General features: G+C 43.9%; 1 protein-coding gene across 4 annotated transcripts in view; it reads right to left on the reverse strand.

Annotated features, from left to right (window-relative positions):
- LOC110501587 (inactive dipeptidyl peptidase 10) overlaps window positions 1–25,491 on the reverse strand; it is a 304,120-nt gene that overhangs the window by 35,493 nt on the left and 243,136 nt on the right. For all 4 annotated transcript variants that reach the window (XM_021579260.2, XM_036958955.1, XM_021579258.2 and 1 more), the window contains 2 exons: window positions 14,849–14,969; window positions 2,653–2,807 (listed from right to left, as the gene is read on the reverse strand). In XM_021579260.2, the coding sequence (XP_021434935.1) occupies window positions 2,653–2,807; window positions 14,849–14,969 (276 nt within the window). The remainder of the gene's footprint in view (window positions 1–2,652; window positions 2,808–14,848; window positions 14,970–25,491) is intronic.

Consider the following 25,491-nt stretch of genomic DNA (forward strand, 5'->3'; position numbering starts at 1 on the left):
TGCTCTGGTCAGATGAAACCAAAATTTAACTTTTTTGCAACAATGCAAAACGTTATGTTTGGCGTAAAAGCAACACAGCTCATCACCCTGAACACACCATCCCCACTGTCAAACATGGTGGTGGCAGCATCATGGTATGGGCCTGCTTTTCTTCAGCAGGGACAATGGTTAAAATTGATGGGAAGATGGATGGAGCCAAATACAGGACCATTCTGGAAGAAAACCTGATGGAGTCTGCAAAAGACCTGAGACTGGGATGGAGATTTGTCTTCCAACAAGACAATGATCAAAAACATAAAGCAAAATCTACAATGGAATGGTTCAAAAATAAACATATCCAGGTGTTAGAATGGCCAAGACAAAGTCCAGACCTGAATCCAATCGAGAATCTGTGGAAAGAACTGAAAACTGCTGTTCACAAATGCTCTCTATCCAACCTCACTGAGCTCGAGCTGTTTTGCAAGGAGGAATGGGGAAAAATGTCAGTCTCTCGATGTGCAAAACTGATAGAGACATACCCCAAGCGACTTACAGCTGTAATCGCAGCAAAAGGTGGCGCTACAAAGTATTAACTTAAGGGGGCTGAATAATTTTGCACGCCAAATTTTTCAGTTTTGATTTGTTAAAAAAGTTTGAAATATCCAATAAATGTCATTCCACTTCATGATTGTGTCCCACTTGTTGTTGATTCTTCACAAAAAATTACAGTTTTATATCTTTATGTTTGAAGCCTGAAATGTGGCAAAAGGTCGCAAAGTTCAAGGGGGCCGAATACTTTCGCAAGGCACTGTAACTCAAAGTACATTTATACTGCCGGTCAAAAGTTTTAGAACACCTACTCATTCAAGGGTTTTTATTCATTTTTACTATTTTCTACACTGTATAATAATAGTGAGGACATCAACACTATGAAATAACACATAAGGAATCATGTAGTAACCAAAAAAAGTGTTAAAGAAATCAAAATACATTTTACATTTGAGATTCTTCAAAGTAGCCACCCTTTTCCTTGATGACAGCTTTGCACACTCTTGGAATTCTCTCAACCAGCTTCAGCTGGAATGCATTTTCAACAGTCTCAGAGTTCAACAGAGTTCCCACATGTGCATTTTCTCAACCAGCTTCATGAAGTAGTCACCTGGAATGCATTTCAATTAACAGGTGTGCCTTCTAAGTTAATTTGTGGAATTTCTTTCCTTCTTATTGCTTTTGAGCCAATCAGTTGTGTTGTGCAAAATGTGTGTGTGTGTGTGTGTGTGAGGGGGGTGGGGTGGGGGGGGTAATACAGAAGGTAGACCTATTTGGTAAAATAAGCAAATAGAAACAACAGTCTATCATTGCTTTAAGACATGAAGGTCAGTCAATTACGGAACATTTCAATAACTTTGAAAGTTTCTTTAAGTGCAGTCCAAAAACCATCAAGCGCTAAGATGAAACTGGCTCTCATGAGGACTGCCACGGGAATGGAAGACCCAGAGTTCATTAGGATAAGTTCATTAGACTTACCAGCCTCAGAAATTGCAGCTCAAATAAATGATTCACAGAGTTCAAGTAACAGACACATCTCAACATCACCATCCACTACTAAAGGACACCAATAATAAAAAGAGACTGGCTTGGGCAAAGAAACACGAGCAATGGACATTAGACAGGTGGAAATCTGTCCTTTGGTCTGGAGTTCAAATTAGAGATTTTTGGTTCCAACCGTCGTGTCTTTGTAAGACGCAGTGTTGGTGTACGGATGATCTCCGCAAGGGTATTTCCCACCGCAAAACATGGAGGAGAAGGTGTCATGGTGTGGGGCTGCTTTGCTGGTGACGCTGTCTGTGATTTATTTAGAATTCAAGGCAAAATTAACCAGCCTGGCTACCACAGCATTTTGCAGCGATACGCCATTCCATCTGGATTGTGCTTAGTGGGACTATCATTTGTTTTTTAACAGGACAATGACCCAACACACCTCCAGGCTGTGTAAGGGATATTTGACCAAGAAGGAGAGTGATTGAGTGCTACATCAGATGACCTGGTCTCCACAATCACCTGACCTCAACCCAGTTGAGATGGTTTGGGATTAGTCGGACCACAGAGTGAAGGAAAAGCAGCTAACATGTTCTCAGCATATGTGGGAACTCCTTCAAGACTGTTGAAAAAGCATTCCAGGTGAAGCTGGTTGAGAGAATTCCAAGAGTGTGCAAAGCTGTCATCAAGGCAAAGGGTGGCTATTTGAAGTATTTCAAATATAAAATATATTGTTATTGGTTTAACACATTTTTGGTTACTACACATATACATATATATACACATATACATATATATATATATATATATATAATTTATACTACTATATATTATTTCACCACTATTCCTATTTATTGCCTTACTTCCCTAATCTTACTACATTTGCACACACTGTATATAGACTTTTCTATTGTGTAACTGACTGGACATTTGTTTATCCCATGTGTAATTCTGTGTTGTTTGTGTCACACTGCTTTGCTCTATCTTGGCAGTTGTAACTGAGAACTTGTTCTCAACAAGGTGAAAAAACTCTGAGTACTCAGAGTTATCTTGTTCATTTGTTTCATTCCACCAATCGAAGCTAGATAGGTGGGTGGCAGCAGACAATGTACTTCTACATCATCTCAGGCTTACCTTAGGGTAGGGGTATTGCTTTCCTTTGGGGTATGAAGCGCCAGTGAAGCGAGGAAGGGCCATATTGGGCACCAGAGTGTCATTGAGGACCAGGAAGGCCAACCTCTCTCCATCCGGTGACCACCAGTGTGCTATATGTGACTGGAGAATCTCCTCTGTAAAGAGACACAAGGAATATATAACAAATGTATTGCAGATCACGAGAAAATTAAATACAGAAAGTATTCATACCCCTTGACTTGTTACAGCCTGAATTCAAAATGGATTCAATATATATTTTTTCTCACCCATCTACACACACAATAATGACAAAGTAAAAACATGTTTTTAGAAATGTTTGCCTTTTGTTTTTAGGTACAGAAATATCTAATTTACCTAAGCATTTACACCCATCAGTCAATACTTTGTAGAAGCACCTTTGGCAGCGATTACAGCTTTGAGTCTTTCTGGGTAAGTATCTAAGTGTGTTCCACTCCTGGATTGTGCAACATTTGCCCATTATTCTTTTCAAAATTATTGTAATTATTATTTTCAAAACTGTCAAATTGATTGTTGATCATTGCTAGACAACCATTAACCATTATCAGGTCTTGCTGTAGATGTTTAAGTAGATTTAAGTCAAAACTTTAGCTCAGCCACTCAGTGTCATGCACGTGATTGAGGACCCAAAAGCGGTTTAACAAAAACAGAGTTCTTTAATGTCGAAACACAGGTAAGACATAGATCCTCTTCAAATGGATATGATGGCAAAATAAACAACCCGCAGAGAGGGCGACAAATGAAACAAAGTCCTTCTGAATATCACAGAAGAGTTCCCCTTCTAGCAGCAGAGGAGAATAGCTGGGTTAGAGTCCTCTTCTAGCAGCAGAGGGGATTAGCTGGGTTGTAGAGGACAGAGGTACCTGATCACACGTAGCCTCAGATGAACAGGCAGATTCCGACAGGACAGGACAAGGTTGAAGCAAACAAGACGATAGTTTGGTTCTGGCATGAGAAACTCAAACGAGAATCTGACAAAGACAGAAGCAGGAACAGAGAGAGAAATAGAGACCCAATCAGAGGGAAAAAGGGAACAGGTGGGAAAAGGGTGAACGAGGTAGTTAGAGAAGACAAGGAACAGCTGGGGGAAGGAGGGGAAGAGAAGGCAACCCAATACGACCAGCAGAGGGAGACAGGGTGAAGAGAAAGAACAGGAACAAGACACAACATGACAATACATGACAGTACCCCCCCACTCACCGAGCGCCTCCTGGCGCACTCGAGGAGGAAACCTGGCGGCAACGGAGGAAATCATCGATCAGCGAACGGTCCAGCACGTCCCGAGAGGGAACCCAACTCCTTTCCTCAGGACTGTACCCCTCCCAATCCACTAGGTACTGATGACCACGGCCCCGAAGACGCATGTCCAAAATCTTACGGACCCTGTAGATAGGTGCGCCCTCGACAAGGATGGGGGGGGGGGGGGGGGGAGGACGAGCGGGGGCGCGAAGAACGGGCTTAACACAGGAGACATGGAAGACCGGGTGGACGCGACGAAGATATCGCGGAAGAAGAAGTCGCACTGCGACAGGATTAATGATCTGAGAAATACGGAACGGACCAATGAACCGCGGGGTCAACTTGCGAGAAACTGTCTTAAGGGGAAGGTTCTGAGTGGAGAGCCAAACTCTGACCGCGACAATATCTAGGACTCTTAGTTCTACGCTTATTAGCGGCTCTCACAGTCTGCGCCCTATAACGGCAAAGTGCAGACCTGACCCTCTTCCAGGTGCGCTCGCAACGTTGGACAAAAGCCTGAGCGGAGGGGACGCTGGACTCGGCGAACTGAGACGAGAACAGCGGAGGCTGGTACCCGAGGCTACTCTGAAAAGGAGATGAAGGAAGCGAGTTGTGGGCGTATTCTGCCCAGGGGAGCTGTTCTGACCAAGACGCAGGGTTACGAAAAGAAAGACTGCGTAAGATGCGACCAATAGTCTGATTGGCCCGTTCTGCTTGACCGTTAGACTGGGGGTGAAAGCCGGAAGAGAGACTGACGGAAGCCCCAATCAAACGGCAAAACTCCCTCCAAAATTGAGACGTGAATTGCGGACCCCTGTCCGAAACGACGTCTGACGGAAGGCCATGAATTCTGAAAACATTCTCGATGATGATTTGTGCCGTTTCTTTAGCAGAAGGGAGCTTAGCAAGGGGAATAAAATGAGCCGCCTTAGAGAACCTATCGACAACCGTAAGAATAACAGTCTTCCCCGCTGACGATGGCAGTCCGGTGATAAAATCTAAGGCGATGTGAGACCACGGTCGAGAGGGAATGGGAAGCGGCCTGAGACGGCCGGCAGGAGGGGAGTTACCGGACTTAGTCTGCGCGCAGACCCGAACAAGCAGCCACGAAACGACGCGTGTCATGCTCCCGGGTGGGCCACCAAAAACGCTGGCGAATGGAAGCAAGCGTACCCCGAACGCCAGGGTGGCCGACTAACTTGGCAGAGTGAGCCCACTGAAGAACGGCCAGACGAGTAGGAACGGGAACGAAAAGAAGGTTCCTAGGACAAGCGCGCGGCGACGGAGTGTGAGTGAGTGCTTGCTTTACCTGCCTCTCAATTCCCCAGACAGTCAACCCGACAACACGCCCCTCAGGGAGAATCCCCTCGGGGTCAGTGGAGGCTACTGAAGAACTGAAGAGACGAGATAAAGCATCAGGCTTGGTGTTCTTAGAGCCCGGACGATAAGAAATCACGAACTCGAAACGAGCGAAAAACAGCGCCCAACGAGCCTGACGCGCATTAAGTCGTTTGGCAGAACGGATGTACTCAAGGTTCCTATGGTCAGTCCAAACGACAAAAGGAACGGTCGCCCCCTCCAACCACTGTCGCCATTCGCCTAGGGCTAAGCGGATGGCGAGCAGTTTGCGGTTTCCCACATCATAGTTACGTTCCGACGGCGACAGGCGATGAGAAAAATACGCGCAAGGGTGGACCTTGTCGTCAGAGAGGGAGCGCTGAGAAAGAATGGCTCCCACGCCCACCTCTGACGCGTCAACCTCGACAACGAACTGTCTAGAGACGTCAGGTGTAACAAGGATAGGTGCGGATGTAAAACGATTCTTGAGGAGATCAAAAGCTCCCTGGGCGGAAACGGACCACTTAAAGCACGTCTTGACAGAAGTAAGGGCTGTGAGAGGAGCTGCCACCTGACCGAAATTACGGATGAAACGACGATAGAAGTTCGCGAAGCCGAGAAAGCGCTGCAGCTCGACGCGTGACTTAGGGACGGGCCAATCAATGACAGCTTGGACCTTAGCGGGATCCATCTTAATGCCTTCAGCGGAAATAACAGAACCGAGAAATGTGACGGAGGAGGCATGAAAAGTGCACTTCTCAGCCTTCACAAAAAGACAATTCTCTAAAAGGCGCTGGAGGACACGTCGAACGTGCTGAACATGAATCTGGAGTGACGGTGAAAAAAAAATCAGGATATCGTCAAGGTAAACGAAAACAAAGATGTTCAGCATGTCTCTCAGGACGTCATTGACTAATGCCTGAAAGACAGCTGGAGCGTTAGCGAGGCCGAAAGGAAGAACCCGGTATTCAAAGTGCCCTAACGGAGTGTTAAACGCCGTCTTCCACTCGTCCCCTTCCCTGATGCGCACGAGATGGTAAGCGTTACGAAGGTCCAACTTAGTGAAAAATCTGGCTCCCTGCAGGATCTCGAAGGCTGAAGACATAAGAGGAAGCAGATAACGATTCTTCACTGTTATGTCATTCAGCCCTCGATAATCCTTCCTGGGGCGCAGAGACCCGTCCTTCTTTTTGACAAAAAAACCCCCCGCTCCGGCGGGAGAGGAGGAGGGGACTATGGTACCGGCGTCAAGAGCTACAGACAAATAATCTTCGAGAGCCTTACGTTCGGGAGCCGACAGAGAGTATAGTCTACCCCGGGGGTGAGTGGTTCCCGGAAGGAGATCAATACTACAATCATACGACCGGTGTGGAGGAAGAGAGGTGGCCCTGGACCGACTGAACACCGTGCGCAGATCGTGATATTCCTCCGGCACCCCTGTCAAATCACCAGGCTCCTCCTGTGAAGAAGAGACAGAGGAAACAGGAGGGATAGCAGACATTAAACATTTCACATGACAAGAGACGTTCCAGGAGAGGATAGAATTACTAGACCAATTAATAGAAGGATTATGACAAACTAGCCAGGGATGGCCCAAAACAACAGGTGTAAAAGGTGAACGAAAAATTTAAAAAGAAAGGGTTTCGCTATGATTACCAGAGACAGTGAGGGTTAAAGGTAGCGTCTCACGCTGAATCCTGGGGAGAGGACTACCATCCAAAGCGAACAAGGCCGTGGGCTCCCTTAACTGTCTGAGAGGAATGTCATGTTCCCGAGCCCAGGTCTCGTCCATAAAACAGCCCTCCGCCCCAGAGTCTATCAAGGCACTGCAGGAAGCTGACGAACCGGTCCAGCGTACATGGACCGACAAGGTAGTGCAGGATCTTGAAGGAGAGACAGGAGTAGTAGCGCTCACCAGTAGCCCTCCGCTTACTGATGAGCTCTGGCTTTTACTGGACATGAAGTGACAAAATGACCAGCAGAACCACAATAGAGACAGAGGCGGTTGGTGATTCTCCGTTCCCTCTCCTTAGTCGAGATGCGGATACCTCCCAGCTGCATAGGCTCAGCACCCGAGCCGGCAGAGGAAGATGGTAGTGATGCGGAGAGGGGGGCAACGGAGAACGCGAGCTCCTTTCCACGAGCTCGGTGACGAAGATCAACCCGTCGCTCTATGCGAATAGCGAGTTCAATCAAGGAATCCACGCTGGAAGGAACCTCCCGGGAGAGAATCTCATCCTTTACCTCCGCGCGGAGACCCTCCAGAAAACGAGCGAGCAAAGCCGGCTCGTTCCAGTCACTGGAGGCAGCAAGAGTGCGAAACTCAATAGAGTAGTCTGTTATGGATCGATTACCTTGACATAGGGAAGACAGGGCCCTGGAAGCTTCCTCCCCAAAAACAGAACGATCAAAAACCCGTATCATCTCCTCCTTAAAGTCCTGATACTGGTTAGTACACTCAGCCCTTGCCTCCCAGATTGCCGTGCCCCACTCACGAGCCCGTCCAGTAAGGAGAGATATGACGTAGGCGACACGAGCTGTGCTCCTGGAGTAAGTGTTGGGCTGGAGAGAAAACACAATATCACACTGGGTGAGGAACGAGCGGCATTCAGTGGGCTCCCCAGAGTAACACGGCGGGTTATTGATTCTGGGCTCCGTAGATTCGAAAGCCCTGGAAGTGGCCGGTGGATCGAGGCAGAGATGGTGAATCTGTTCTGTGAGGTTGGAGACTTGGGCGGCCAGGGTCTCAACGGCATGTCGAGCAGCAGACAATTCCTGCTCGTGTCTGCCTAGCATCGCTCCCTGGATCTCGACGGCTGAGTGGAGAGGATCCGAAGTCGCTGGGTCCATTCTTGGTCAGATTCTTCTGTCATGCACGTGATTGAGGACCCAAAAGCAGTTTAACAAAAACAGAGTTCTTTAATGTCGAAACACAGGTAAGACATAGATCCTCTTCAAATGGATATGATGGCAAAATAAACAACCCGCAGAGAGGGCGACAAATGAAACATAAAGTCCTTCTGAATATCACAGAAGAGTTCCCCTTCTAGCAGCAGAGGAGAATAGCTGGGTTAGAGTCCTCTTCTAGCAGCAGAGGGGATTAGCTGGGTTGTAGAGGACAGAGGTACCTGATCACACGTAGCCTCAGATGAACAGGCAGATTCCGACAGGACAGGACAAGGTTGAAGCAAACAAGACGATAGTTTGGTTCTGGCATGAGAAACTCAAACGAGAATCTGACAAAGACAGAAGCAGGAACAGAGAGAGAAATAGAGACCCAATCAGAGGGAAAAAGGGAACAGGTGGGAAAAGGGTGAACGAGGTAGTTAGAGAAGACAATGAACAGCTGGGGGAAGGAGGGGAAGAGAAGGCAACCCAATACGACCAGCAGAGGGAGACAGGGTGAAGAGAAAGAACAGGAACAAGACACAACATGACAATACATGACACTCAGAAACATTCACTGTTTTCTTGGTAAGCAACTCCAGTGTAGATTTGGCCTTGCGCTTTAGGTTATTGTCCCGCTGAAAAGTGAATTCATCTCCCATTGTCTGGTGGAAAGCAGACTGAAACAGGTTATCCTCAAGGATTTTGCCTCTGCTTAGGTCTATTATGTTTCTTCTTCATCCTGAAAAACTCCCCAGTCCTTAGCGATTATCAGCATACCCATAGCATGATGCAGCCACCACTATGTTTGAAAATATGAAGAGTGGTACTAATGTGTTGTATTTGCCGCAAACATAATACTTTCTATTCAGGACAAAAACTTAACTTAATTAATTTTGCAGTGTTACTTAAGTGCCTTGTTGCAAACAGGATGCATGCTTTGGAATATTTGTATTCTGTACAGGCTTCCTTCTTTTCATTCTGTCAATTATCAAATCAAATGTTATTTTTCACATGCACTGAATACAACAGGTGAAATGCTTACTACAAGCCCTTCACCAACAATGCAGTTCAAGAAATAAGAGTCAATAAAATATTTACTAAATAAACTAAAGTAAATTATAAAATAAAAAGTAACACAATAAAATAACGGGGCTATATACAGGGGGTACTGGTACCAAGTCAATGTGTGGGAGTACAGGTTAGTCGAGGTAATTTGTACATGAAGGTAGGGGTAAAGTGACTATGCATAGATCATACACAGCGAGTAGCAGCAGTGTAGAAACAAAGGGGGGTCAATGTAAATAGTCCGGGTGGCCATATGATTAATTGTTCAGCAGTTTTATGACTTGAGGGTAGAAGCTGTTAAGGCGCCTTTTGGACCTAGATTTGGCGCTCCGGTATTGCGTGGTAGCAGAGAGAACAGTCTTTGACTTGGGTGACCGGAGACTATGACCATTTTTTGGGCCTTCCTCTGACACTGCCGAGTATATAGGTCCTGGATGGCAGGAAGCTTGGCCCCAGTGATATACTTGGCCCCAGTGATGCTTGGCCCCAGTGATGTACCCTCTGTAGCGCCACTACACTGCCAGGTCTCTGACCTCCTCCCTATAGTCTGTCCCATCGTTGTCAGTGATCAGGCCTACCACTGTTGTGTCATCAGCAAAGTTAATGATGGTGTTGGAGTCGTGCTTGGCCACGCAGTCGTGGGTAAACAGTTAGGACAGGAGGGGACTAAGCACGGACCCCTGAGGGGCCCCTGTGATGAGGATCAGGATGGCATATGTGTTGTTACCTACCCTCACCACCTGGGGGTGGCCCATCAGGAAGTCCAGAATCCAGGTGAAGAGGGAGGTGTTTAGCTTAGCTTAGTGATGAGCCTTGTAGGCACTATGGTGTTGAACGCTGAGCTGTAGTCAATGAACAGCATTCTCACATAGTAGTAGGTGTTCCTTTTGTCCAGGTGGGAAAGGGCAGTGTGGAGAGATTAAGAATGCGTCATCTGTGGATCTGTTGGGGCCGTTTGCGAATTCGATTGGGTCTAGGGTTTCCGGGATGATGGTGTTGATGTGAGCCATGACAAGCCTTTCAAAGCACTTCATGGCTACCCATGTGTGAGCTACGGGGCGGTAGTCAATTAGGCAGGTTAACTTCACTTTCTTGGGCACAGGAACTATGGTGGTCTGCTTGAAACATGTAGGTATTACAGAATCGGTCAGGTAGAGGTTGGAAATGTCAGTGCAGAAACTTGCCAGTTGGTCCACGCATGCTCTGAGTACACGTCCTGGTAATCCGTCTGGTCCCCCGGCCTTGTGAATATTAACCTGTTTAAAGGTCTTGCTCACATCGGCTACTGAGCGAGCATAAAAGCCATTTGGCTCGTCTGGTAGGTTAGTATTGTGGATTAACTACAATGTTGTTGATCCATCGTCAGTTTTCTCCTATCACAGCCATTAAACACTAACTGTTTTGAAGATACCATTGGCCTTAAGGTGAAATCCCTGAGCAGTTTCCTTCAACACAATCCAAAGTGTAATTAATAACCATGCTCAAAGGGATAGTCAATGTCTGCTTTTTTTACCCATCTACCAATAGTTGCCCTTCTTTTGCGAGCCATTGGAAAACCTCCCTGGTCACTGCTCGACTGAGGGACCTTACAGATATTTGTATGTGTGCAGTACAGTGATGAGATAGTTATTCAAAAATCAACTTAAAACCTCTTCAGTCTACCCCCTACTTTTTCGAACATTCTGTTATAAATCGCGCAACATTTCAGCGTCCTGCTACTCATGCCAGGAATATAGTATATGCATATGATTAGTATGTGTGGATAGAAAACACTCTGACGTTTCTAAAACTGGTTAAATCACGGCTGTGACTATAACAGAGCGTGTGTTTCATCGAAAAGCGCAAGAAAAACTGGTCACTGAAAACTGAAAAAAATATCCATGCGCCACTTGCATGTATTGTTTAAGGGACACCAAATTAAATGGGGCCGAGATTGCAATTCCTACAGCTTCCACACGATGTCGCCAGTCTTGTCAATTTCCTGGGAGTTATTTCTTGGTCAAACAAAGGAGAGAGATTCCATTCCATCCGGTCTCCGACAGGACGTCTTGGAAGAGAGATTTCCCAAACATGATTTGAAGACGTGGAGCTATTGAATACACATCGCCCCGTGTTCAACTTGATAGATTATTAACGTTTACTAATACCTAAAGTTGGATTACAAAAGTATTTCGAAGTGTTTTGTGAAAGTTTATCGTCGACTTTTTTAATTTTAAAAAATGACGCTGCGTTTTGAAACTGTGTTTTTTTCTGAATCACACAGTTTCCAAAGATGGATATTTTGGGTATATATGGACCGATTTAATCGAAAAAAAAGACCCAATGGTGATGTTTATGGGGCATATAGGAGTGCCAACAAAGAAGCTTGTCAAAGGTAATGAATGTTTTATATTTTATTTCTGCTATTTGTGTAGCGCCGGCTACGCTAATTCTTTTGTTTACGTCGCCTTCAGGTATTTCGGGGTGTTGCATGCTATCAGATAATAGCTTCTCATGCTTTCGCCGAAAAGCATTTTAAAAATCTGACTTGTTGGCTAGATTCACAACGAGTGTAGCTTTAATTCAATACCCTGCATGTGTGTTTTAATGAACGTTTGAGTTTTAACGAGTACATTTAGCATTTAGCGTAGCGCATTTGCATTTCCAGGTGTCTAGTTGAGACATCTGCGTCTCAGGTAGGAGCAAGATTAAGCACAATTATTGCACACAGTGAGTTCACGCAACTTATTATGTGACTTGTTAAGCACATTTTTACAATTTTTTTTTAGGTTACCCATATCAAAGGGGTGAATACTTATTGACTCAAGACATTTCAGCTTTCACTTTGAATGAATTAGTAAACATTTTGAAAACATAATTCCATTTTTACATTATGGGGTATTGTGTGTAAAAAAAAATCTCAGTTTAATCCATTTTAAATTCAGACTGTAACTTAACAAAAGGCAGACAAAGTTGAGGGGTGTGAATACTTTCATAAGGCACTGTATTCTCCAACAAAATGGCCATGTAGTATTTCGGGCTCGATTCAATCCGTATCACTGAAGTATTGCGTAAGATCCACGTTATAGAGTAATTTAAATTTAAAGGCAACGTTCCCTCATCCGCGGAGACTTCATTCACAGTTATAACGCTGCATATGGAAGTTTAGTGTGAAACACCTTGAGATAATAGTTGATATAATCATCTTTCCTGAAGTTTCCATCTGTACTGTTCCATGTGAGAAGGCCATATGTCGATAGTGTGCTAAAAAAAATAGAGAGCACTAAAGTATTGCGACAACTCAAGCATGATGTTCGAGTGCAGTTAACAGTACTTAACAGTCTGTGGCAACATAATGTCAAACATTTGAGATGTTAATTAGGTCTGATTGGGAGTCATTTAGAGAGAGAGAGAGAGAGAGAGAGAGAGAGAGAGAGAGAGAGAGAGAGAGAGAGAGAGAGAGAGAGAGAGAGAGAGAGAGAGAGAGAGAGAGAGAGGTGACAGGTGTGGCATATGAAGAAACTGGATAAACAGCATGCTCTTTACACAGGGGCATCTTGTGCTGGGGACAAAAAAATAAAATAATTTTGTCACATAACAAAATGCCACAGATGACTCAAGTTTTGAAGTGAGGGTGCAATTAGCATGCTGACTGCAGTATTGTCCACCAGAGCTGTTGCCCGGTAATTGAATGATCATTTCTCTACCATAAACCGCCTCCAATGTAATTTTAGAGAATTTGGCAGTACATCCAAACGGCCTCAAAACCGCATATCACATGTATCCATGCCAGCCCAGGACCTCCACACATGCTTAGTTAATAGTAGTGCACATGCTTAGTTAATATGGCCCTGAATGTCCATATCAAGGCAAAAATGCCCACACAGTAAATCATTACAATGATAATTCTTCACAAAGGTACAGATGATGGAAAAATTAACAAAAATTATACACAATTGCACAGTTAAAGTAACTGCTTGCTGAAACGCTTTCTTAATCTGTGTAAAGTTTCATTTCTCCTGAGTAACATAATGGGCTGTCTTTCTCCTAAACTTAATTAGCTCTTCCCTTTTCAAATCTGCTATTTCATCACATTTATATTTAATCATTGTTTTGCATAAACTGGCATTCGGTACTAATTTAGTATTTCATTCATCCACCTACTATGTAGCTGAAGGGAAATGGAAATTTCGTTTAAAAAAATGCGGTTTGACTCCCCGACTGTGTTTGACTAATTTGATATCATCAGGAAAACATGAGGCATGTTAGAATTGTTGAAAATCACTGAACTGTGTTATTCAGTCACAAATATCTTGAGTTAAACTGAACAAAAATATAAACGCAACATGTAAAGTGTTGGTCCCATGTTGCATGAGCTGAAATAAAAGATCCAAGAAATGTTCCATGCGCACAGTGGTTGAAAAAGTACCCAATTGTAATACTTGAGTAAAAGTATAATAATAGAGAGTTACTCCAGTAAATAGAGAGTTACTCCAGTAAATGGAGAGTTACTCCAGTAAAAGTAAAAGTCACCAATAAAATGCTCCTTGAGTAAAAGTCTAAAAGTATTTGCTTCTAAATATTCTTAAGTATCAAAAGTAAATGTAATTGCTAAAATATACTTAAGTATCAAAAGTAAAAGTAGAAATAATTTTTAATTCCTTCTATTAAGCAGAGCAGACAGCACCATTTTCTTGTTTTTTTAAATGTATGTATAACCAGGGCACAATCCAACACTCAGATATCATTTACAATAGATGCATTTGTGTTGTTTTGATAAGTGTGTGAATTTGTCAATTGTTCTGTCCTGCTAAGCATTCAACATCTAACGATTACTTTTGGGAGTGAGGTAAAATGTATGAAGTAAAAAACGACATTATTTTCTTTAGGAATGTAGTGAAGTAAAAGTAAAAGTAGTTACAAATATGAATAGTAAAGTAAAGTACAGATACCCCCCAAAACTATTTAAATAGTACTTTAAAGTATTTGTACTTAAGTACTTTACACCACTGCATATGCACAACAAGCTTATTTCTCTCATACATTTGTTTACATCCCTGTTAGCAAGCATTTTTCCTTTGCCAAGATAATCCATCCACCTGACAGGTGTGGCATATCAAGAATCTGATTCAACAGCATGATCATTGCGCTGGAGACAATAGAAGGCCACTCTAACATGCACAGTTTTTCCCACAACAACATGCCACAGATGTCTCAAGTTTTGAGGCAACATGTAATTGGCATTCTGACCGCAGGAATTTCCACCACAGATGTTGCCAGAAAATGTAATGTTAACTTCTCTACCATAAGCCGCCTCCAATGTCGTTTTTTAGAATTTTGCAGTACATCACAACCGGATGGTGAAAACCGGATGGTGAAAACATTGATATATTTTGGGGTTAAGTGGGTTAAAATCTTCATAGAAGTCACAGAGGGTACAGAGGGACATGCCAAAATGCTGAATGTTGGCACTTTAGCAAGTCTTTTTATTCATAGAAAAAAGCTGATAACATTTTCTGTGTGGTCTATATTAAAGGGCACTTAATTTAATATAACAGGTATTTAAGATTAAATATTGCTGCACAATGTTTACTTCAAATATCAAAGGGGTGCTAAATGTATTCTATTCGTGGAACGACCCACCTACCCTCGTACAGCCAGTCAGCGATCCCATTGAAAATGACCCCTTCCTTTCCAGACGATGTCAGTCTGAGGGAGTTGCTCTTCACATCTGATTGGTAGTAAATATTGTTCTCAAATATGTAGATCTGTGGGCACAAGGACACACAATGAGAACAGGAAAGTCATTACTGACCTATCACATTTAACCTTGGTATGACCTCTACAGGCCTGTACTGTGAAACTCAATGAAACATCAGTGTTTGACAAAAATTATGTTTTGAACCCAGAGAGAATAAACTTCTATGGTAATGTACAGTATATTCAAACACAAATACAAGGCCTACGGTAAAATCAGTTTCAACCCACTCAATTTAGCAGACATATTGAAATTCATGAAAGGGGGAAATAATAACACATTTTCCATTCAGGTCTTATTCCCTGATTGGATACGGTTGAAGTGGCCTGGATTCACCCTTGTCCAGAGAAACAGCAGAAACCTAATGTCCGATTCCATCAACCTAAAGGACCTGTGTTACATAGAGCAGTGTTGAAATTAGCACCCAACTCCTCAGCCTCAGATGACTACTTTTCCCAGAACCATTCAATGTTTCTCAGCCCGCCAGCTGTCTGCATCAGCCAGACTTACATAAAGCACTGTTATGTAGTCACTTGGTCCTGGAGCTGAGCTGACCCCATCTCAAGCTCTGCAGGCCCCGCTGTTATATCAAAGACATTAAGCAAAGGCAACTTGCCTAAATCGCTTCAGTAGTGTGTGTGTGGTATAGGATTCAGCGAAAAGAGCTGCTTTTAACAGCAATGACTTGAACAGTTTGAACAGTTTCCACATCAATGTACCATCTGCTTCACTAAAAGCTGAGACTAGTTGTCCTTAAACCACAGGACAGGAGAGGAGAGGAGTGCGTTTGAAACTACGAGGCGTCTGTTAGGAAATTTGGTTATGACAGGTTTGGTTACAAGGAAGCGCAATCATAACATTTCTATATGGATTACTTTATGTTTTGGGCTTGAGTTTGTGTTCACAGATCAGCCCAGCAGAAAAACCCTTCACTTCAAGGATGCTGTTGCTGACCCACACAAACCTACTGTGTCAGTTCTGTACACGAACTGAGCATCAGTATACTTTTTTGGGCCACCAGTAATATAAAACAACTTTTCCAGTAATATCATTAAATTGTGATGTTGAGTAAACAATTATACTTTTGATTTCACCTAATTTTAATTCTGTCACCAAGATCACATGCTCAACTTCATAAAAACATGTTTTCCCATCTCAAGAGGTAAAAAAAAGAAGTGCCTCTCTTCAGCTTAATTAAATAATGAAAACATTATAGAGCTTGAGATAATTATTATTATTCAATTTTTTTACTATAGGTTGTACATTGTATGGCTAGCTCCTGCTCAGCCCAGTCCAAGCTCTTCACTGTCCTGGCACCCCAATGGTGGAACCAGCTTCCCCCTGAAGTGAGGACAGCAGAGTCCCTTGCTCATCTTCCGAAAACATCTGAATCCCTACCTCTTCAAAGAGTATCTTAAATAATCCCACAGCACCAACAAAAACATTTTTTTTGTAAACTAACACTCACACTTGACTTTTTCCCCCCCTAGCTCTGACCTCGCTGACAGCTACTTTATTGCGGAAAAATGTACTTACTATGACTGTGATCTTAAGATGAATGCACTAACTGTAAGTCACTCTGGATAAGAGCATCTGACTAAAATGTAAATGTAAATGTTGTGCTTCCAATGAGTGGTATTATACGGCTACACAGTGTACGGCTAGCGGTGCTATACCTAGCACTGTGTATGCAGACATAAGCCTTCTCATGCTCACTTTTCGTTGGCTCACTATATGTCAATCCCTGAAAGATTGACTTCCACATTAGTGAAAACGTAATGGAAGATACATTCCTCTTCATCTTTAGCAGGAGGTTCAGAAAAACATTGTCGCTGTAGGACTCGATATCACCCCCTTCAAGGCCCTCTCTATTTTATTTTAACCGGGCATAGCATATATAGACTCAAAAGGTACCAAATAAAGTAACAGGGTTGATGATTTCTTCTTAAATCAGCCAAAAATCCTGTGACTGGGGAATGGAAGCTTGTTGTGTGCAACAGGGAGGGGCAAATTAATGCAAGATGAGCAAAATAAACATCTATTTGGTAAAACATTTATAGCCTATCTAGCTATGGGTAACAGATTTGACAATTCGATTAGTGTTTCTTTATAAAAATATAGGAATAGTTTCACCCATATTAAAACAAGAGTTCCGTTCACGTAACAGGCTTGACCCTTAAATGAGGGACATGCAAAAATGTTGGGGTACTTTAGCAAGTCATTATTCATCTGGAAAATCAGATTTATTGGATTCTCCATGTGGTCTATATAAAAGGGCACTTCATTTAATATAACAGGATTTTATAACCCTTAAGACTCTAAGCCCTTTCTAAGCCGGGGTAGGGGGTCTCCATATACAGTGCATTTGGAAAGTATTCAGACCCCTTGACTTTTTCCACATTTTGTTACGTTACAGCCGCATTCTAAAATTGATATTTTTTCTTCATCAATCTTTACACACAATACCCCATAATGAAATGTTTGCAAATGTATAAAAAATAAAAACAGAAATACCTTACTTACATAAATATCCAGACCCTTTGCTATGATACTCGGAATTGAGCTCAGAGGCATCATGTTTCCTTTGCTCATCCTTGAGATGTTTCTACAACTTAATTGCAGTCCACCTGTGGTACATTCAATCAATTGGACATTATTTGGAAATGCACACACCTGTAAATAAATTCATAAGTTCCCACAGTTGACAGCGCATGTCAGTGCAAATACCAAGCCATGAGGTTGAAGGAATTGTCCGTAGAGCTCCGAGACAGGATTGTGTCGAGGCACATATCTGGAGAAGGGTTCCAAAAAAATTCTGCAGCATTGAAGGTCCCCAAGAACACAGTGGCCTCCAATTCCACCCGGGCAAACTGAGCAATCAGAGCCTTGGTCAGGGAGGTGACAAAGAACTGGATGGTCACTCTGACAAAGCTCCAGAGTTCCTCTGTGGAGATGGGAGAACCTTCCAGAAGGACAACCATCTCTGCAGCACTCTACCAATCAGGCCTTTATGTTAGGGTGGCCAGACAGAAGCCACTCCTTAAAAGGCACATGAAAAAGTTTGGAGTTTACCAAAAGGCACTGAAAGACTCTCAGACCATGAGAAAACCTGCCTAAATGACCTGCCCGTAGCACGTCTATAGCCCTGAAGTGCTTTGAAAGGCTGGTAATGGCTCACATCATCACCATTATCCCAGAAACTCTAGACCCACTCCAATTTGCATACCGCCCAAACAGATCCACAGATGACGCAGATGATCTCTATTGCACTCCACACTGCCCTTTCCCACCTGGACAAAAGGAACACTTATGTGAGAATGCTGTTCATTGACTACAGCTCAACGTTCAACACCATAGTACCCTCAAAGCTCATCACTAAGCTAAGGATCCTGGGACTAAACACCTCCCTCTGCAACTGGATCCTGGACTTCCTGGCGGGCCGCCCCCAGGTGGAAAGGGTAGGTAGCAACACATCTGCCACGCTGATTCTCAACACTGGAGCTCCCTAGGGGTGCATGCTCAGTCCCCTCCTGTACTCCCTGTTCACCCACGACTGCATGGCCAGGCACGACTCCAACACCATCATTACGTTTGCAGACAACACAACAGTGGAAGGCCTGATCACCGACAGTGACAAGACAGCCCATAGGGAGGTCAGAGACCTGGCTGGGTGGTGCCAGAATAACAACCTATCCCTCAACATAACCAAGACTAAGGAGATGATTGTGGACTACAGGAAAAGGAGGACCGAGCACGCCCCCATTCTCATCGACGGTACTGTAGTGGAGTAGGTTGAGAGCTTCAAGTTCCTTGGTGTCCACATCAACAACAAACTAGAACGGTCCAAACACACCAAGACAGTCGTGAAGAGGGCACGACAAAGCCTATTCCCCCTGAGGAAACTAAAAAGATTTGGCATGTGTCCTGAGATCCTCAAAAGGTTTTATAGCTGCAACATCGAGAGCATCCTGACCGGTTGCATCACTGCCTGCTACGGCAATTGCTCGGCCTCCGACCGCAAGGCACTACAGAGGGTAGCGCGTCCGGGTCAGTACATCACTGGGGCTAAGCTGCCTGCCATCCAGGTACTCTACACCGGACAGTGTCAGAGGAAGGCCCTAAATTTTGTCAAAGACCCCAGCTACCCCAGTCATAGACTGTTCTCTCTAATACTGCATGGTCAAGCAGTACCGGAGTGTCTAGGACAAAAAGGCTTCTCAACGGTTTTTACCCCCAAGCCATAAGACTCCTGAACAGGTAATCAAAATGGCTACCCAGACTATTATCATTTTGTCCCTCCCCCCAACCCCTCTTTTACGCTGATGCTACTCTCTGTTTATCATATATGCATAGTCCCTTTAACTATACATTCATGTACATACTACCTCAATTGGGCCGATCTACCAGTGCTCCCGCACATTGGCTAATCGGGCTATCTGCATTGTGTCCCGCCACCCACCACCCGCCAACCCTTCGTTTACGCTACTGCTACTCTCTGTTCATCATTTATGCATAGTCACTTTAACCATATTTACATGCACTTACTACCTCAATCAGCCTGACTAACAAACGTCTGTATAAAGCCTTGCTACTGTTATTTTCAACAGTTTTTTTACTGTTGTTTTATTTCTTTACTTACCTATTGTTTACCTAATACCTTTTGTGTGCTATTGGTTAGAGCCTGTAAGTAAGCATTTCACTGTAAGGTATACATACACCTGTTGTATTTGGGGCACGTGACAAATAACGTTTGATTTGATTTTGACATGGATAGAGCAGGTGTTCCTAATATTTTGAACACTCAGTGTACATTTTACAAACATTTACAGTATATATACACATTTTCAATATATATGTTGGAATCTATTTCAAATGTATTAAATAAATGTTTTTCAAATACATTATTTTGCCATTGTATTTTTTTCCCATATGGGCATCGAAGATATGTGTACTAGCAGTATCATCTATTCATAAGATACACTTATGGCTAATGATGCAGCGTATGCCACTCGAGAGTCCCGCATGCCTGCACATCTGTCTGCCTCTCACCCCTCATCACCAGTAATGGCCCTCTAATGGAGGTGAGTTTGATTTATGCCCAAATCAACCACACAGAATGTTCCAAATGTAGACAAGAAGCCACTAATATACTTAAGCCTGTTAGATGTTGACAAAAGGCTGTATGTTGGAATCAATCATCTAATTTGGCTGATTTCCATTTGAAAATGAACTGGAGTTTCTCTTTCAAATACTTGCATCAGAATCTCACATATGGGGACATTCCCTTCAAGGCTGGACCACAGGGAAGATCCAATTACACGTCTGTCATATACAGACAGGAAGCATGGCGAATAATGGGGAACCCCACTCCTTATAAGGTGCTACGATCCCGCCCTCTAGTCATTATTGTTTTCTACCTTACGGAAATCACAAGCTCTCTCTACAGTGAACATCTTATGGTCCAAGCTCCAACATGCAGGGCTAAGTGAAATAAAATAATGAAAAAAATAATAAAATGTAGCAGTAAAAAATACATCGATAGAAATAAAATAGCACTATATACAACAACTGTAGCAGTGATTAATAAGTAAAATGTCCATTGGAGTGGGGATTGACCATAGGGGGAGCAGCTGGACCATTGAGGACGTGTGGGGACCAAGTGAAATAAACAACAACTCTGACCCCAGTGCAACTGTAGATCCAAGTCACTAGGTACCACTGTAAAGGACATTACGCAGCTTGTTTAGTGATTACTACTTCCTCCTAATTTGGCTCCCCGATGCTCAAACCCAGGACTTCTACCTTGCTAGCATACATAACCACCCTCCGTAAGTGTTTTACCAGTCGGCACCACTCGAAAAGCCAGCTATTTGCTGGTGCAAGTGGGGACACATCAGGCTAAGGAGTAAGTTATTCACATCACCATATGCTACATTCAATCCTCAAACTTACTCAACAGCGACCCCAGCGTTGAGCTTAATGCAACTGTAGATGAAACATGTCAATATGAATAAATGAAACTATAAGACATATCAAGAGATTAACTCAAAAGCATGAATTCGTTCATTTTGATGAACTTCACAAATAAAACAGGATATATTTTCTTACTCTGTTACACTTAGAGTTAGCTTTATCCGCTAGCTTCTTCTAACTGTACTTCGTAGCATTACTTATCGCCTCGTCTAGCTTACCAGCGCCCTCTCGAGCTAGGCTGACGATTTTTTTACCTCTCTGGGAGAGTTTTAGCCTGTAGAGCAACTCTCCGGCTAACGACGTCCCTACCTCATGGTCAGGCTTGATGAGGCCAAATTGTCCTGGGGCATCCCTTTTCCAGCCGACTGGACACTAAGGGCTTTTCTAGCCTGGACAAGCAGCGCATGGAGGAGTCTGGGTTTTACAGCCCTGGCTATGGAGCCTACTGTCAGAATTAGGGCAGTAGTGTATCTATACAGGCACTCCAGTTATCAGTTCCTTCATAACACTGCAGCAGCAGTCCTAGCCCCCTAGCTAATGAGAGGGGCAGCACACAGCACTGGTGGCTTCCTGCCCCAACCTCTCTCTAGTTTGGCATATCCATCTCTCCCCAACTTGTGGTACTAGAGAGACACTCCTTTGTTTTCCTAACCTATCCCCTGTGCAGCAGCTCATCGTTCCAACCCGCTGACAGCAGTAGCACTCCCCCGAGTGCCCTCCCTATCAAGGCTCTCCCCCGACACCTTTAGGTTCCAGCCGGGACCAGAAGACAATATGATTCAGACAGGAGCAGGATGACAGAACATCAGTTGCCCTCAAGCACCATTCCCGTTCAGTGCTCTCAGCATCTTTCCTCCTTATAATATTTTTCCATGTTGCATCCAGGCGCCTTGCCAAAAGAGGCAACTCTTTGGCACGCCGCCAGAGGGCACGGTTGCCTCGGCGAATGAGAGTCTCAGCGCCTGAAAGGCACCCCACCAAGTTGGTGGAGATCTGTCACGCATGGTGGGTATAGTCGCTTGGGGACAACAGTCTTCAGCCAGCTACCTGCAACGCAATCTCTGCAACTTCAGTTTTAGTGGCCTACGGCGACTCAGCTCTATTCTTAGAGGATTGTGCTATTGAGCTAGGGACCATTCAGTACGTTGGAAATGCTACTTCCTCTCTTCCCAAAGGAAGTGCCATTGCACCTCACTGTCCCGTTCTGTTGTACCCTGCATTTGGTTCACAGGAGAGGGGCCATAGCTGACCAGATATAGCTGTCCTGCTCTATGAATAGGAAGTCACGAGACCAGTTGTGCCGCTTTTATTCTTCTGGGTTGCACTGTTGGCTGGAAGATTGCTTTCTTCCCCCAGAATGTTAGATGTAGCAGGCACCCTTCCTTCTGTTTTCAGTAGATATAGCTGTTCATGAGCGTTGTCTCCTATCGCTCACAACCAACCATTGACGCACAAATGGAGATACTCCATCCCCATTCATACACACTGTCTCTCTGATTTGGCCAGTGTAGGAGGGAATTCTTTGACTACAGCCCGACCACTCGGTCTTTAGACAATCTGATGGTCCAGGGGCCCCCTTCCAAACATGCACTGCTACAGTTAAGTGTGTTCAAGAGATTCTGAAACAAATCGTTCTGAAACAAATCATTATGTTCTGTTCTAATAGATAACTTCTTTCTATACCGGTTGGCAGTTGTCACGCCCTGACCATAGTTTGCTTTGTATGTTTCTATATTTTGTTCGGTCATGGTGTGATCTGAGTGGGCATTCTATGTTGGATGTCTAGTTTGTCTGTTTCTTTGTTTGGCCTGATATGGTTCTCAATCAGAGGCAGGTGTTAGTCGTTGTCTCTGATTGGGAACCATATTTAGGTAGCCTGTTTTGTCATTGTGGTGGATTGTCTATGTGTAGTGTTTGTGTCAACACGATTGTTCATTAGCTTCACGGTTGTCACTTTGTTGTTTTGTAATGTTCAGTTGTTCCCATTAAAATGACAAACATTTACCACGCCGCATCTTGGTCCTCCTCTCTATCTCCAGACAACATCCATGACAGCAGTCCCCTCCATTGCTCTAGGGAAGGGGTGCGTTACTCACGTTTAACCTCCAAGTCTATGGTCCCATCTCGGGCCCTGTCAGTCTTGTTGAGATTTATTTTAGCAGCTGTTCAGCCAACGTTAGGCATCCACTTTCCCCCCCTGTGACAAAGTATGTAGCAATGTAGCAAAATTTGAAATGTTGTTTATATTTGTATTTATTTTTGGTAATTTGTACCCCAATTTCGTGAAGTCCAATTGGTAGTTACAGTCTTGTCCCATCGCTGCAACTCTTGTACAGTCTTGGGAGAGGCAAAGGTCGAAAGCCATGGCTCCTCCGAAACACGACCCCGCCAAGCCGCACTGCTTCTTGACACACTGCTCGCTTAACCCGGAAGCCAGCTGCTCCAATGTGTAGAAGGAAACACCGTACAGCTGGCGATCGACGTTAGCGTGCATGCACCCGGCCGCCACAAGAAGTTGCTTGAGCGTGATGGGACAGACATCCCTGCCGGCCAAACCCTCCCCTAAACCAGATGACTCTGGGCCAATTGTGTGCCACCTCATGGGTCTCCCGGTTGTGGCGTCTGCGACACAGACCAGGATCAAACCCAAATCTGTAGTGACGCCTCTAGCACTTCGATGCAGTGCCTTAACCTGCTGCCCCACTCGGGAGGCCCAAATTATTTTTTATTTTTTTACATTGGATAAAAGTAGACACTCAGAGCGAGAAAATAGTATATCACACACTACAGTTGAGGAACAATGGGAAAGTAATTCTGTATTGAAAGTTGATAAACATAACCTCACTTTTGAGAAAATGTTCTTCTTTGCCTACACCCATTCAGCATCATTCACACCCTTTTACGCTTTAGCCACCCAGCTCAGTAAGGATTCACATGTGAGGCCATGTACTAAACAACCAAAGAATTTCAAGACTAAAGGCTGGTTTATATTACAGGTGTGTTCGTAAATTCAATCTGGAATGTCAGAGTGCTCAGAGTACGCTCTGGGCATTCGTAAACTCAAAGCGTTGTCAGATTGTCTGTTCGTAAATCCAAGGATTAGGGTTGATCTAAGCGTTCTGACCTAACAACAGCAGTCAAGCACCCTAAGCTAACTGGCTAATGTTGGCTAGCTTGCTAGCTACTTCCAGACACAAATGAGATAACAGCTCACTCTGACCATTTTACTTGCCCTAGCAGAGCTGGTTAGGCTGTTTTGATGTTATCCAGAAGGTTGGTGACTGCAACTGTGCTGCTAGCAACAATTTAATTGCGCTTTTTTTGCCAACGTTTTACTGACACTGGCCATATTCAACAGGTGTTGAGCGTTCACAAATTCGTCAGTTATTCTGCGCTCTGGCACACTCTGGCACAAAATTTACCAGCTATGTCTATTGACAGATGTCGCAGTGTCATCATGAACATTCTATTGAAATGGTTACTTGCATAGTGGAGTCTTCGTTTAGACAGGTAACGTTAGCTAGCTAGCTAAACAATGAACCATTATCCAAACACATAACGTTTCTACTCTGCATGAATCTGCAGGTAACTAACAAACCAAGTTCAATGTTAGCTAGCTAACTAACATTAGGCTATAACTAGCAACGCAAATGGCTCTGTGATATGAATAATATCACAACACAGATCATACACGTAACATTAGCTAGCGAGCCAGCAAGCTAACATTAGCCAACTAGCTAACAGGATACTTTAACTTGAAATGAAAACAATTTTCTGACTAAATTAGAATTGTGTAATATCTGAAAATGCAGCTAGCTAGACTATCTTACCCATATACATGGATGGACTACCTGGCCTGATGATTCCTTGCTGTCCCCAGGCCACCTGGTCATGCTGCTGCTCCAGTTTCAACTGCCTGCGGCTATGGAACCCTGACCTGTTCACCGGATGTGTTACCTGACCCAGACCTGCTGTTTTCAACTCTCTAGAGACAGCAGCAGTGGTAGTGATACTCTGAATGATCAGCTATGAAAAGCCAACTGACATTTACTCCTGAGGTGTTGACCTGTTTCACCCTCGACAACCACTGTGATTATTGTTATTTGACCCTGCTGGTCATCTATGAACATTTGAACATCTTGGCCATGTTCTGTTATAATCTCCACCCGGCACAGCCAGAAGAGGACGGGCCACTCCGCATAGATTGGTTCCTCTCCAGGTTTCTTCCTAGGTTCTGGCCTTTCTAGTGAGTTTTTCCTAGCCACCGTGCTTCTACACCTGCATTGCTTGCTGTTTGGGGTTTTAGGCTGGGTTTCTGTAAAGCACTTTGTGACATCAGCTGATGTAAAAAGGGCTTTAAAAATACATTTGATTGATTGGACGCTTCTCCCTCTCTGTCACGGATGCCATGTTTGCCTTAGTTTGAAGATGTAATCCGGAAACAGGTGTTTTATACCACAACCTTCTTATGTGTGTTCTCTTTTCAACTCTGTCTGCATATGTGCAATCAAACGGCAGAATTTTCTCGATCTCCTTAGCTATCATACTCTAATTCCACC

This window comes from Oncorhynchus mykiss, chromosome 22 (genome assembly GCF_013265735.2).
Source record: "Oncorhynchus mykiss isolate Arlee chromosome 22, USDA_OmykA_1.1, whole genome shotgun sequence".
In the NCBI taxonomy this organism is placed as follows: domain Eukaryota; kingdom Metazoa; phylum Chordata; class Actinopteri; order Salmoniformes; family Salmonidae; genus Oncorhynchus; species Oncorhynchus mykiss.